Source organism: Megalobrama amblycephala, linkage group LG23 (genome assembly GCF_018812025.1).
Source record: "Megalobrama amblycephala isolate DHTTF-2021 linkage group LG23, ASM1881202v1, whole genome shotgun sequence".
NCBI classification, from domain to species: Eukaryota; Metazoa; Chordata; class Actinopteri; order Cypriniformes; family Xenocyprididae; genus Megalobrama; species Megalobrama amblycephala.
In genome coordinates, this window is record NC_063066.1 from 8559913 (window position 1) to 8573915 (window position 14003).

Genomic DNA, 14003 nt, shown 5'->3' on the forward strand with positions numbered 1-14003 from the left:
TACTCACCCTCATGTCGTTCTACACCCGTAAGACCTTTGTTAATCTTCGGAACACAAATTAAGATATTTTTGATTAAATCCGATGGTCAGTGATTGAGAGCAAAACCATTGTAACTCTCAAGATCCATAAATGTACCAAAAACATATTTAAATCAGTTCATGTGAGTTCAGTGGTTCTACCTTAATATTATAAAGCGATGAGAATATTTTTTGTGCGCCAAAAAAAAAACAAAATAATGACTTTTTAACAATATCTAGTGATGGCCGGTTTCAAAACACTTCTTCATGAAGCTTTGGAGCTTTACGAATCGAATCAGCGGTTCGGAGCGCCAAAGTCATGTGATTTCAGCAGTTTTGTGGTTTGACACGCAATCCGAATCACTAATTCGACTCAAAAGATTCATAACGCTCTGGAGCAGTGTTTTGAAATCGGCCACTAGATATTGTTAAAAAGTCGTTATTTTGTTTTTTTTGGCCACAAAAAATATTCTCGTTGCTTTATAATATTAAGGTAGAACCACTGAACTCACATGAACTGATTCAAATATGTTTTTAGTACCTGGATCTTGAGAGAGGAAGTACGCAGGCCTCGCTGAGCCATCAGATTTAATCAAAAATATCTTAATTTGTGTTCTGAAGATGAATGAAGGTCTTACTGGTGTAGAACGACATGAAGATGAGTAATTAATGACATTATTTTCATTTTTGGGTGAACTAACCCTTTAATGACTGCACAAAAACAGTGAATCATGAAAAAGGAAAACTCTGTGGAGGTATATCTTTAAGATAATCTCTCTCCTTATGTCCAAATCAGTCAAATATTGGTTTAATTTCAATTGTTCCCTCTCAATATTAAAAAAAAAAAAAAACTTTAATGTATATTATTATCATGATACTCATGAGACCTATAAAAAAAGTTTTTATAAAGTTGTAATTTGACCCTTTTATGAGAAAACAAATGTCACCAATTTTTTAAAAAATGCTAATAAAAATACTTTGTGAAAATACTATCTTTGTGATATATCAATGTGGCTTTAAAAATCAAATAACATATGAATCTTTTTTAAGCATTAGAAGCACAAATCCGATGTATTTGTTATGAGAACTTTTAGATATGTTTAATAAACTATTTTATCAATAACAGACCAACATTTGGTCCTTGCTTACTAGCTAACCCCTACTGAGTGAGCTTAATTTAGCCCAAATTTGCAACCTTGTTACCAATCCTGATTATTCTATTTTATTTTATTCTGATTTTATTTTATTTTGATTCTATTCTGATTTTTTTTATTTTATTTTTTTTATTCTTATTATATTTTATTCTATTTTATATTTTATTTTATTTTATTTTTATTCTGATTTTATTCTGTTTTCATTTTAATTTACTTTAATTTAATTTAATTTATTTTTTATTTTTTATTTCATTTCATTTTTATTTTATTTATTTTATTGTATTTTTTATTCTGATTTTATTTTATATTTGATTTTATTTCATTTTTATTTCATTTTGTTTTATTTTTTATTTTATTTTATTTTATTTTATTATTTCATTTCATTTTATTTTATTTTTTATTTTATTTTATTTTATTTTATTTCATTTTTTTATTATTATTCTGATTTTTTATTTTATTTTATTTCATTTCATTTTTATTTATTTTTTTATTTTTTATTTCTTCTGCTACACACTCAAAAGTATGTACTTTTTCTTTACAAAAACAGTACATACTTTTAGAACGTAGTATAAGTAGGCGAATTGGGACGCAGCAAATATTTACAATATTTTCCTCTCGGTTGCCTAGCACTGCGCTGCGCTACTACCTTTTGATTGACTTGTTTACAGCCAATCAAAATGTAAGATCTTCAGTCTACGCAACCGTCATTCTAACCAATAAGATCGTGATGTTTTTCATCTCTGCCACGCAGGCACATTCTCATCAGCCAATGAGAAGCAAAGCGAGGCGGGTGTAAGGGTGAAGGTGTATCTGTGAGTATAAGCTAACATGAAAACTTATTTAGAAAACAATATTTCTAAACGCGACTAACAATCTTTTGTATCCAAATTAAGATAAATATATTTGTAATCATTTTGGTTTCGCATTCAAGATTAATCCGACATGTTTTGCTAGTCATCTTTCAGATTAGCTATATAGCAAGCTAGTTTATTATTAGTCTGATGCTGACATTAGATGCAACACACTTTAATCGCTTGGATTTCAGATTTTTCAGCTAATCAAATTATTTTTGGAATTCAAAGCAGGAGAGAAGATGGATTTTCAACAGCATGGATATCGGGCAAGTACGTATTAAAGAACTTGGCAAAAGATTGATGTTCTTTGACATACGTGGACAACAACACACTGTACTTTAATATCAGCAAAGCCTGAAATGATTACATCACGTGTAGTTTGGCACCAAAGTACAATGCAGATTGTAAAGTAACTGATTAACTTAGTCCTAATTAGATATCTTAGTTTGATGACGTGCTGGATGAACTCGTTGCCACATCACATGTAATTAGTATGGACTGCTTTTATACAACAGGAAAATGATCCTCCTAGTATTTGTGAATCATAAACAGCCATACATTTTATGGGAGAATTCTCCAAAGGGGATGTTGCTTTATCAGTCATTTCTCATCATGCCAAAAATTGTTTTTGTCCATGCAGCAAAACCCAGAGCCAGAGCATCTCCACCCAGTGGAGGTCCGCTTCTCTTCGATGACACCAGCTCTGTTCCTCCACCCATGAACAACCAGAACTACTATAGTTCAGGTTATAATATGGCTGAAGTGCCAGCGGGAGGTCAAGATCCTGGAGTGGGCAACCTCTTTGCAGATCCAATGGCCAGTGCTGCCATGATGTATGGATCATCACTCGCCAATCAGGGCAAGGATATTGTAAACAAAGAGGTGAGATGCCATGTTCAACTTGGGAGGTACAAAGTGATATGTTAATGTGCAGAAACAACTCACCCAACTATATATATCAATCATGCATTGCATCTGGAACCTATTTATTCATTTTAATTATGTAATTGATTTTTTTTCACACCATGTAATCTCTTCTGCAGATAAACCGATTCATGTCAGTGAACAAGCTGAAGTATTTCTTTGCAGTTGATACCAAATATGTTATGAAGAAACTGATGCTTCTCATTTTCCCATACACACATCAGGTAAAATGTTAATCCCTGAATCAAAGAGAAAATTAATGTTTATTAACATTATTTTCTCATTTTAATCAGAATTACTTCTTTGCTTGAGCGCATAACGTTTATTTAATCAGTTTTAAGATTGCCACTTTATCATAAATTCATTTCAAGCTTGTCTTGCATCACCCAGATGCATTCAGAAAATCTAATTTACTGCAAAATTATTTAAACGGTTTATCTTGCCTTTCTTTGAACAGGTTTAATATAATCTTTTTTTGTATGTTTACTCTGATATCATCAGGACTGGGAAGTACGTTACCACAGAGACACTCCACTCACACCACGCCATGATGTCAACGCTCCAGATCTCTACATACCCAGTAATTGATGTTTATTATTCACTTTGTGCAACCTGAAAAATCACTGATTTATGACATTAATTATTAAACATCTTGAAAATAATTTTAGTGTTTCTTTAAGGCCAAAAAAAAAAAAAAACATTAAGCAAGTATGTGAATACAAGCTCAGTTTTGTGCATTCTTGCACTCTAAAAATGTGTCAGACCACAATTCATAGTAAGCACTGCATTCTCAGCATTGCCACAAGTGCTGCTGTGGTGGACATTTCCATAAACTGTCTCGTCCTACGGCCATTTTCTCATTGAGGTCACTTTTCAGCTAATGGCAGAGCAGCATTTGAAGAGAATCTTTGTGAGCAAGTTAGATTTTATAAACGTGTTTATAACTAGTTAGTTACCTGAATAATTACACATCCTGATGGCTCAGGCATTTAAAGGGAACTCTACTGCTCCCTTGAGTACTAGGCATTGTTAATGCTGCAAGACATTAAGTATGAACAACAGAAGTATGCTTACATTTTATTTGCATCTGTAGTCACATACTTTGCATATAGTATGCATCATAGTAATAGCAGAAACTGTCTTGGTGAATTTACAGATGTGGAGTCTTATTACAATTATTAGTTGAGTTATCGGTTTGTCAGTCTAGATTTCCTCTTCAAATGTTCTTCTGTTTTTCATTTAGCAATGGCTTTTATCACCTACATTTTGCTGGCAGGAATGGCTTTAGGAATCCAGAAACGGTGAGTAATAGTGATTAACAAGCACACTGATGTGTCATTTTATAGATTCTGGAGTGCTTGGACATCCTGTGGGATTTGTATAAAAATACATTTTAATTAGTCAACTAGCCCATAACATTCAGTAACCTTGATGTGACCCTATTAAATGCGATTCATATCAGTACATTCAGACCTGACAAATTCTTAAAGGGTTAGTTAAAACAAAAATGAAACTTCTGTCATCAATTACTCATCCTCATGTCATTCCACATCCGTAAGATATCTTCAGAACACAAATGAAGATCTTTTTAATGAAATCTGAGAGGTTTCTGTCCCTCCATAGAGATTCAATGCAATTGCCACTTTCAACCTCAATTATTTTATGAAGCACCGCAAGTGCTTTGTTTGCCCAAAAAAACATAATCTACCACTTTATTTACAAAATAATATTATCCAAAGCGGGTTCACGCAACAAAACTCTCGTGAACACTTGTGCACGTGTGTTGACGCACGAGTCTGAACAACACGCATGTGTCGTGACGCTCTTGTGAACATGCGTTGCAGATAAATATTTTTGTAAATAAAGTGGTAAATTATTATTATTATTTTTTTTTGTGCAAACAAAGCACTTGTCACTTCATAAAATTGAGGTTAATCCACTGGAGTCACATGGATTACTTTAATGATGTCTTTACTACATTTCTGGACCTTGAAATTAGTAGTGTTGGATCTCTATGAGAAAGTTCTCAGATTTCATTAAAAAGATCTTAATTTGTGTTCTGAAGATGAATGAAGGTCTTTCGGATGTCGAATGACACAAGGGTGAGTGATTAATGACAGAATTTTAATTTTGGGTGAACTAACCCTTTAAGTAATATTGTTGCCTTCATGTTTGATAATGTTTCATATAACATATATGATTTATAATTTCTATGTTTTCTCTACATGTTCAGATTCAGTCCAGAGGTTCTGGGTTTGTGTGCAAGCACAGCTCTGGTGTGGATCATTATTGAAGTTCTAGTCATGTTGCTCAGTCTTTACTTGCTCACAGTTCACACAGACCTCTCAACGTTTGACCTTGTTGCCTACAGTGGATACAAATATGTGGGGTATGTTTGAGTTGGATATTATGTAGTATTAGAGCCTAATTTGTAATTGGGTAGTGTGTTTTTATTTTATTAAAAACTCTTTTTGTCTTTTGCCTTTCAGGATGATTTTCACTGTGTTGTGTGGACTGCTCTTTGGCAGTGATGGCTACTTCGTTGCTCTTGCTTGGTCTTCTTGTGCCCTCATGTTTTTTATTGTGAGTTTTGTTTAGGAATTTGTTTAAAAGTGTTGCTTACGCATTCAAGTTTTTCAATCTTTAATTAATGATTTTTCTTTTCTTTTCAGGTTCGTTCTCTAAAAATGAAGATCCTGTCTTCAGCAGACTCCATAGGTGCCGGAGCGAGTACCAAGCCTCATTTTCGCTTGTACATAACTGTGGCATCTGCTGCTTTTCAGCCAATCATCATTTACTGGCTCACCGCTCATTTGGTCAGATGACCTACAGTATTTATACAATGAAGGGACTTTAAAATGACAATGCTGGACTGGGATGGCTTCAAACTTTGGCATTGTTTCAGAAAACTGACTTACCATGATTGTGTTTTTTTTTTCCACCGAGGATTTATGTGGTCTGATCTTCAATATTGGCTGCGTTGCAGATCATCCTCAGATCAGTTGTCGAAAATATAATTTAAAATTTTTCACATGGAGACTCTTGTGACTTTGCCGTGTTGCTGTAGTGTCACAAAATCCAGTCTTCTTTTTAAGAGGCATGCTAATTTATCTGCCCAGTGCTGTAATTCTTGTGTGATGTGTAATTGGTAAACACATGGTCAACTCAAGTGTCCTTCTTTTCTGGTTATCTGTGCATGAATAGCAGTGTTTTCCTCTTTATAGCAAAATAAAGTCCATAATTCAGGCTTTTAATGTGTGTAGAACTGTTTCATCTTGTCAATTAAAATACTTTATTTTGGCATGATGCTATGCAAACAATATTATGTGATAGATGAGGCTCAATATACGTGTTATTGCGTTATTTAGCTGCTGTACACTCTATAGCAAAATCCTGCAAGCATGTTAGAATTACAAAAGCTGAACCTGAGATGCATTTCCACCACATATATCAGTACCAGCGGCCAACATCAAGGCTTTCCCCACAATAAAACCAAACGCGTTTTATTTCATCCAGCCATGTCTCTTTAAGGAGGGGTCGCAGGAGGCGCGCCGGCTGCAAAGCGTCCTTCTGGTTTCCAAGGAAACGTGGGAAAGGACTGCGCATACAGGACGGGATAGTGCGAGACATAGCTTCTTTTGCAGATATTTTAACACTTTGACAGAAACTTTCAAGATATAAGAGAACAAAATTGGAGATTGAATGCTTTAAATTCATACCCAGTTGTTTAGGTAAGTTTTTCGCCCTTTTGTCTTGACATAAAGCGTTCACGCGAGCATGAATGCTTGGGTAATTATTCTAAATGTAACTTAATATTCTTGCGCCATTTTCTCAGGTGTATAGACCATGTGGCTTGGCTTTCTGTGTTTGTTAGTTGGTAGAATAGTCGAACTATTTTTATTTCTCTTTCATAAAGCCTGTTCATATTTCGCATTAATTAATGCAAGCTGTCCATCATACCTGTGTTTGTTTAGCACCAGTTGAATGATATGTTATTTCTCGGTTGACTACCTTGCTCAATGATTTACTCGCTTGTGCACTCAGTGTTGAAAAAGAAATGGAAGGGCAATGACTTTTACAGTCTCCAATACTTTCTAAATCCTTGTGCTTGTTTTGTGAACGAAAAATAATTTTAAAGGACATGCCTGCATGTGTGTACATATGTACAGTGCATTCATATTAATCTGTTTGTGTGTTTTTACAGTTCAGCAGGTGAATGTGTGGACCTGTATCTTGCAGCTGGGAGACAGATGGAGAAAGACACACAAGCACTGCCTCCCCATTCTCCTCTACATTCCCCCCAAAATAATTCAGAAGCTCTTTCTCTATCCCCCTCTCTTCCACAGCCTGCCGCTGTTCTGCCTGCATCCCTCCCTTCCTCCCCAACCACCCCAGCCTCCTATCTTCACTTTTCATCTACCCCTCGGGTATATGGAGGATCACACTGCCCGAGTCCTTCCTCAGTATCTGATCAGGATGACCTGACCTGCCTCAGCTGGTTGCATCAAAGGGGGGACCTGTTGCCCTTGCAGCCTCTGCCCAGAATCACTACACTGCCTCAGATGTTAGAGCCCGTTCCTGCCCAACAGCTGCCTCCCACCCCTGCCAAACCCCCGTACTCTTTCAGCAGTCTCATCTTCATGGCAATAGAAGACTCGCCTGAGAAGAGACTCCCAGTGAAAAGTATTTATGAGTGGATTGTCGATAACTTTCCCTACTATAGAGAGGCTCCGGGTGGATGGAGGAACTCTGTGCGACACAACCTGTCGTTGAGCAAGAGCTTCCAACGAATACATCGAGACAAGAGTCAAGTGCGTCAGATGTCTTTACTTCCAAAACACATTAATCAGAATTTTCTTGTCTAGATTGCTTAATTTGTTTATTAATCAAATATTCCTGTGTTGTTTTACAGTCTGTTGGAAAGGGCTCATTATGGCGTGTTTGTCCAGAATATCGGCCAGCTCTTCTGGAAGTTCTTAAGAAAACACATTATTGTCATCGTACCAACAGCAACTTGTTGAACAAGCCTGTTTTGTGAGTTTGATTTGCTTTCTTTTAATACACCAGCTGTTTGATGCTCATATTGAATTATCTGATTTTATATGCGTGACGTCAGATGAACAAATGAGTCTTTCATTGTGATATGTGATACTCAAACAAGTATATCTGACCTCCATTCTGAACAGGTTGGAGGCGACTGATAATGGGCAGAACATTTTGGGTGAGTCCATGGAAATTTCAGGTCAGTCACAACTTTTGAATTTAACTCTGATGAAAGTCGAGTTAAGTTAAAGGGTTAGTTCACCCAAAAATGAAATTTCTGTCATTAATTACTCACCCTTATGTCGTTCTAAACCTGTAAGACCTTCGTTCATCTTCAGAACACAAATTAAGATATTTTGATGAAATCCGAGAGGTCTTTTTTATCCTTCATTGAAAGCAATGAAATTACTACATTCACTGTCCAGAAAAGTAGTGAAAACATCGTTAAAGTAGTCCATGTAACTACAGTGGTTCAACCTTAATGTTATGAAGTGACGAGAATACTTTTTGTGCACAAAAACAACGACTTTATTCAACAATTTTTCCTCTGCCCTGTCTGTTACGCCGTTGGAGCAGTGCTGCGTTTCCGTGTTTACATCCAAACGCACACGCATGCCTCGTGCTGCTCATGTGAACAGCATTGGCCAATACCGAGCTGCCGTTCGGACATAAACACAGAAGCGAAAATAGCTTAGCAGAATGACAGGGGAATTTGTTGAAAAAAGTCATTATTTTTGTTTTGTTTTTGCGCACAAAAAGTATAGAGTGCCCCAGGGATGACACGTTTTTGTAGGCCAACCCGGAAGTTAGCGGCGCACGGGTTCCCTCGATTGAAAGCCTATGCATTTTTCCCATAGACTTTTGGAAAATCGCAGAAAATAAGCTCTGTGTTTAACAAAGGGTTATGACACTTACACGTTTTGTCTATCAAGATAATCTTTACAAGTTAACACAACGTTTATAGATTTTGAAGCCTAAATAAAGTCGTCAGATATAAAAAGCTAACAGTAGGCTATAAACGGACTACAGCACACCATAGTCACGGATCAGCGTCGTCACCACCAAGCTTCCTCAAACTTTATTTAGAAAACAACTTTATTTAAAAACATGCTCGCTGATTATGATCTGTGCTGTTATGAATACTTTTCCACTTTTTCATGAGAAATGCTGTCCAAATGTCCCATTTTTAATGATGACGTCTAAAGTCCCCGCCAAAGGAAGTAGTCCCTTTTAGCAACTTGTTAGCAACCGCCGATTTTAAGACACAGTAAAAGTTTAAAAAATCACAAGTGGCTTATAACTGGTGTGTTTTATGTCATAGATCAAAACGTGAAAGTATTTAGAGGCTTTGTTAACCACAGACCTTATTTCAGGCGATTTAGCAAAAACCCATTCAAAAAACCCATAGACTTTACGGCGTTGGAACCGGAAGTCCTAAAATGCTAACTCGCTTCCGGGTTTTGCCTACAAAAATGCGTCATCCCTGGGGCGCTCTATTCTCATCGCTTCATAACATTAAAGCTGCAGTCCGCGATTTTTGGCCCTCTAGTGGTTAATTAACCGAACTGCACGCGTCTTGCGGAAGAACATTGTAGCCGGAGCTACTTTTCTCTGTGTATGTTTATGGAAAATCACGCAGTTACTGTGATACTCTGCGGCGAGTCCTACCAGTCTGGTCTGAAATAGTCAGAATATAAACACTTATTATAAGTGTACCATAATGATTCAGGGTAAGACAAAAACACGGTTTGGAAAATGGATTCATGTTGTATATTCTCATTATATAATGTTTGTAAATTTTGAACACAAAAAAAGTTACGGACTGCAGCTTTAAGGTTGAACCACTGTAGTCACATGGACTATTTTAACAATGTCTTTACTACTTTTCTGGACATTGAATGTGGTCATTCGTTGCTTTCAATGGAGGATAAAAAAAACCTCTTGGATTTCATCAAAATATCTGAATTTGTGTTCCGAAGATGAACGAAGGTCTTACGGGTGTAGAACGACATGAGGTTGAGTAATAAATGACAGAAATTTTATTTTTGGGTGAACTAACCCTTTTAAGTGTCCAGCTATGGCTGAAAATTGGCCTTTGGTCTCATCTCGTCATACCAACAAACAATCAATTACACATACAACACAACATACCAAAACACCTAGAATATCATACATACAGCTTAATTATAAAAATATATTGAATCTAAAATAGTTCTTAAAAGTACTTACATAAGCTGTATTTATTTGATAAAAATATAGTAAAAAGTGGTATTGTGAAATATTATTACAATTTAAAATAACTGTTTTGTATTTTAATATATTTTAAGATGTAATTTATTCCTGTGATCAAAGCTGAATTTTCAGCATCATTACTCCAGTCTTCAGTATCACATGATCCTTCAGAAATCATTCTAATATGATGATTTGCTGCTCAAGAAACATTTATTATTATTATCAATGTTGAAAACAGTTGTGCTGGCATAATATTTTTCAGGATTTTTTGATGAATAGAAAGTTCAACAGCATTTATTTGAAATAGAAATCATTTGTAACATTATAAATGCCTTTATTGTCACGTTAGATAAATCTAATTTGAAACGGTAGTGTATGAAATGGTGCTAGCTTCTCTCACATGCACTTTTTAGTTTGCTAGCCTTTATCCACTTTTTCCAGACACGGTATGTTTGTGAGCTGTTGCCTTGGTAACAGCCAGACATTACCCTAGCAACCTATAGCCACCCTGACATAATGGCCGTCCTCTCTGTGTCAGGCTGTTTTATTACAGGGTCACTTAAGTAAAGAAGTCTCACATAACGGACAGATTGCTCTCTTCATTTGCACACATCTTTTACCATATACTACTAATTAAATAATAATGGAACAGTACAGTAATTGGTATTTGTTAGTGTTTTTATTGTGTGTGTGTGTGAATGAAAGACAAAGTTCAAGCATTTAAGGCCTATAAGCACATATACGTAAAAAGATATTAAGTTTTATTTAGCAAGCATGTAACCACTTAAATCATAGAAGGAACAGACCATTTTCAGGCAAAACAGGCAATTTACCATTGAAAATATATGGTTTTTAAAGTTTTTTAACAGTTATAGCACCACGTATGGTCCAATCTCCATAAAAGTCGGCATGCTTCTTTAGAGTCATATGCTGCATGTGCTCACTTAAAGGGTTAGTTCACCCAAAAATTTAAGGTCTTACAGGTGTGGAACGGCATGAGGGTGAGTAATAAATGACAGAATTGTAATTTTTGGGTGAACTAACCCTTTAATTTTGTGAAGTTCTGAGTTTTCGTTTAGGATTTATTGGCTTTTGAGTATATTTTGCCACGCCCATTTTCTAAATGACCCTGTTATAACAATCCAAAGGTAAAGTTCAACTTTTTTTGATAATTATTGATCTAGAGAGTCCAGAGAATTGTACTGCACTTTTGATTTTACGATTGTGCAAAAAACCTAGGACTAGTTTGCAAAAGTAGGTTTTTTACATAATCGTGAATATTTAATGAACGATTTGATTGACAGCAGTGGTTCTTGAGGCAAAGTTGTTCAGCATGAGGAGATCTATCAAATTATATGAATATTGTGTGTATGCGTGAAACACCACGTGATTACAGAGCCGTAAAACACATTAGCGCCAACTAGTGGCCAATTTCTTTCAAAAATTCTTACAGACGAACATGCACACTGACCCTGCGTTCCATTCGGAAGGGCTCATCCCTATGCCCTAATCCCTTCAAAGGGTTTACCCTCTGGAGTGAGAGCTTCGAAGGGATGAAGGGTGTAGGGGTCAGAAAAACTGTTTTTTGGTACGCACTTCTGCGTCATCTTAACGAGACAATCAAGGAGGAGTAGATTGTGTAAGCTGTGCCTTTTGTTTAACGTTAGTTTATTTTTTTATTTATTTTTGGTTTATCGCACCATATTGTCTATTGTATCTATGTTTTTTAAACATTTGAATGGACTGATTAAGGAAGCTAAAGTATTTTTGTTTAAGTACAATTTCGTTTTGGCCATAATAATGTACCAAATCTAACTCGTATAAATATTACAGTAATATAGAAAAATACTATACACACATTTATAGTTAAAATCGAACTCCGAGCCTCCTGTACCCATTCTGTGACGTCAAACAACTTCCCTGTGCAAAGTATCATGGGGACCCGAAGTGTCCATCAGTTGTACCCTTCGAAATCCTTCATTCAAAGGGGCTTTTGAAGTGGTTAGTTTTGAGCACTTCGGTTTGGAACGACCCTTCAATATGGCGGCCATGATGATTTTCACTTTGAAGTGCCCTTCGGAGGGCGATATATCCCGTTTGGACCGCACTGTTAGTTTCCTTTCGATCGGCCTCCATTAACATTGTCTAATAGGTGCTCAAACTTCATTGGCCGATGGCGGCCATGTTTTTCGAGATACGCCAATGACCTCATTGACTATCATGCCCCCTTAGACCAAGACATTGCATGCCAATTTTCAAGTCGATTGGACTAACAGTTGCATAGTTATAGTTGTTTTCAGGTTTTTTCTCAAGTTATAGCGCCACCAAGTGTCCAATCACTGCATTTTTTTTTCTGTGACCAAAGATTGAGCCCCTACACGTGTGTACCAAATTTGGTGAAAATATCTCATTTTGTATAAGAGTTATAGCCATTTTAGTGAAGTAACAACTCCTCCCATTTCGAACGTTTTGCCGCCTCTTAGCATCCCTGAATCGAAATTTCAACTTTTTTTGGATAACTTTTGATATTCAGGCTCCAGAGAATCTTTCTGCACTAGTTTGGTTCCGATCGGGCAAAAAAAGTTTTTCTTTATGTAGAGTCCCATAGAGTGACTGTCACACAAAATTCAGATCTGTTCTATATGGTACAATTGTCTTAAATCCACCACTTTCCCACTGTCCTCAGATCTAGATTCTCTCTCCTCAAACCCGCCATGCTCTTTGATACCAGATCACGAGGAGCTGGTCCCCATGGAGTCTGTGGAACTTACAGAGGTTGCTGGCGAGGATTCAGAGAAAGATCCATTGGCAGACAGCGGTTACATTGAGTTACACTACTATCAGTATCAGCAATATCAGTACCTGGTTCTTCCAGGAGACGCAGAGCTGGACCTGGAGACGGTTGAGATACTGCAGCTTGATGCTGAGGCTCAGGAAGCTGCAGGGTCACTGCTTGACCTCGCGGGAGGAAACCACTGAGAGAGGAGGGTTAATGGGGAGATGTGGCCACTGTGAAAACTCTGGGCTTGATGTACTATTGACACTTTATAACTGCCTGAACTTTTACTTACTGTAATAAAAGGTGCAACACAAGCAATCCCAAATAATGTAGTGATTTGAAAAGACATTTGTAGCAACTGACAACAGCACTGTGAGGGTATCCTTGGTATTAGTATATTGCATGTAATTTGGCTGAAAAAAGCAACTGGAAAATGATGAACTGTCATTAAGAACAAAATATTTATTGTTTATTGTCATGGTTGACAAATAATATTTAAAGCACTTCCATGCCATTGTTCATTAAGTCCCTCCCATTAAAATTCATCTAAAGATTTGTTGTATACTAGGTTCAAATTAGAGGGATACATTTCTGATGTCCTTTTTTTTCTAAAGAAAATTAGGTTTTTACAGTATGGAATTGTTCAAATTGTTCAAAATTATGAACATATTCAAGTATTATTGAGAAAAACTGCCAGCTGTTAGTTTAGGTAGATGAAAACATTAATATCTAACCCTTATTTCTGTTTGATTATTATTATGCTACAGCATTCTGTAGTGATTAGTTTTCTGTGTAGTATGATGCATGTCATATTTTGCTTTATTCATGTGTTTATTTTATTATTTTTAGTTTAGTATGTTAAACAGGTTGACACTAAATGGCACTCTGAACCCATCCTCTTCATGTGCATCTCATTTAGCAATAAAGTACTGAAATATTATGATGAAATCTTTGCCTGATTTGTCCCATGAAATTAGATATTTAGTTTTAATTAGCAAG

At 36.1% G+C, this 14003-nt stretch overlaps 2 protein-coding genes across 4 annotated transcripts; both read left to right on the plus strand.

Annotated features, from left to right (window-relative positions):
* Positions 1 to 1873: 1873 nt before the first annotated feature.
* yif1a (Yip1 interacting factor homolog A (S. cerevisiae)) lies at positions 1874 to 6204 on the plus strand. 2 transcript variants are annotated; one of them, XM_048175805.1, is made up of 9 exons: positions 1874 to 1984; positions 2258 to 2296; positions 2667 to 2908; positions 3070 to 3174; positions 3452 to 3530; positions 4194 to 4251; positions 5184 to 5339; positions 5440 to 5533; positions 5623 to 6204. In XM_048175805.1, the coding sequence occupies exons 2-9, from the start codon at positions 2266 to 2268 to the stop codon at positions 5773 to 5775; spliced, it is 918 nt and encodes a 305-aa protein (XP_048031762.1). In that variant the 5' UTR covers positions 1874 to 1984; positions 2258 to 2265; the 3' UTR covers positions 5776 to 6204. The 2 variants fall into 2 exon arrangements, with proteins under 2 accessions (XP_048031762.1, XP_048031761.1); XM_048175804.1 differs by having other exon boundaries at positions 1883 to 1984; positions 2255 to 2296.
* A 140-nt stretch (positions 6205 to 6344) lies between these two features.
* si:ch211-145o7.3 (forkhead box protein N2) lies at positions 6345 to 13952 on the plus strand. Of its 2 annotated transcripts, none has more exons than XM_048175802.1 (5): positions 6345 to 6681; positions 7155 to 7761; positions 7863 to 7984; positions 8137 to 8192; positions 12912 to 13952. In XM_048175802.1, exons 2-5 carry the CDS (start codon positions 7201 to 7203, stop codon positions 13202 to 13204), a joined length of 1032 nt encoding a protein of 343 aa, XP_048031759.1. In that variant the 5' UTR covers positions 6345 to 6681; positions 7155 to 7200; the 3' UTR covers positions 13205 to 13952. The 2 variants fall into 2 exon arrangements, with proteins under 2 accessions (XP_048031759.1, XP_048031760.1); XM_048175803.1 differs by having other exon boundaries at positions 8137 to 8171.
* The last annotated feature ends 51 nt before the right edge of the window (positions 13953 to 14003 follow it).

Excerpts from the sequence above, each read along its gene's own strand:
- si:ch211-145o7.3 (XM_048175802.1), top strand. The coding sequence starts at position 7,201 with ATGGAGAAAGACACACAAGCACTGCCTCCCCATTCTCCTCTACATTCC. Across the intron at positions 7,762-7,862 it reads TACATCGAGACAAGAGTCAA|TCTGTTGGAAAGGGCTCATT; the intron begins GTGCGTCAGATG and ends GTTGTTTTACAG. Across the intron at positions 8,193-12,911 it reads TGAGTCCATGGAAATTTCAG|ATCTAGATTCTCTCTCCTCA; the intron begins GTCAGTCACAAC and ends CACTGTCCTCAG.
- yif1a (XM_048175805.1), top strand. The coding sequence starts at position 2,266 with ATGGATTTTCAACAGCATGGATATCGGGCAA. Across the intron at positions 2,909-3,069 it reads AGGATATTGTAAACAAAGAG|ATAAACCGATTCATGTCAGT; the intron begins GTGAGATGCCAT and ends TCTCTTCTGCAG. Across the intron at positions 5,340-5,439 it reads AGTGGATACAAATATGTGGG|GATGATTTTCACTGTGTTGT; the intron begins GTATGTTTGAGT and ends TTTGCCTTTCAG.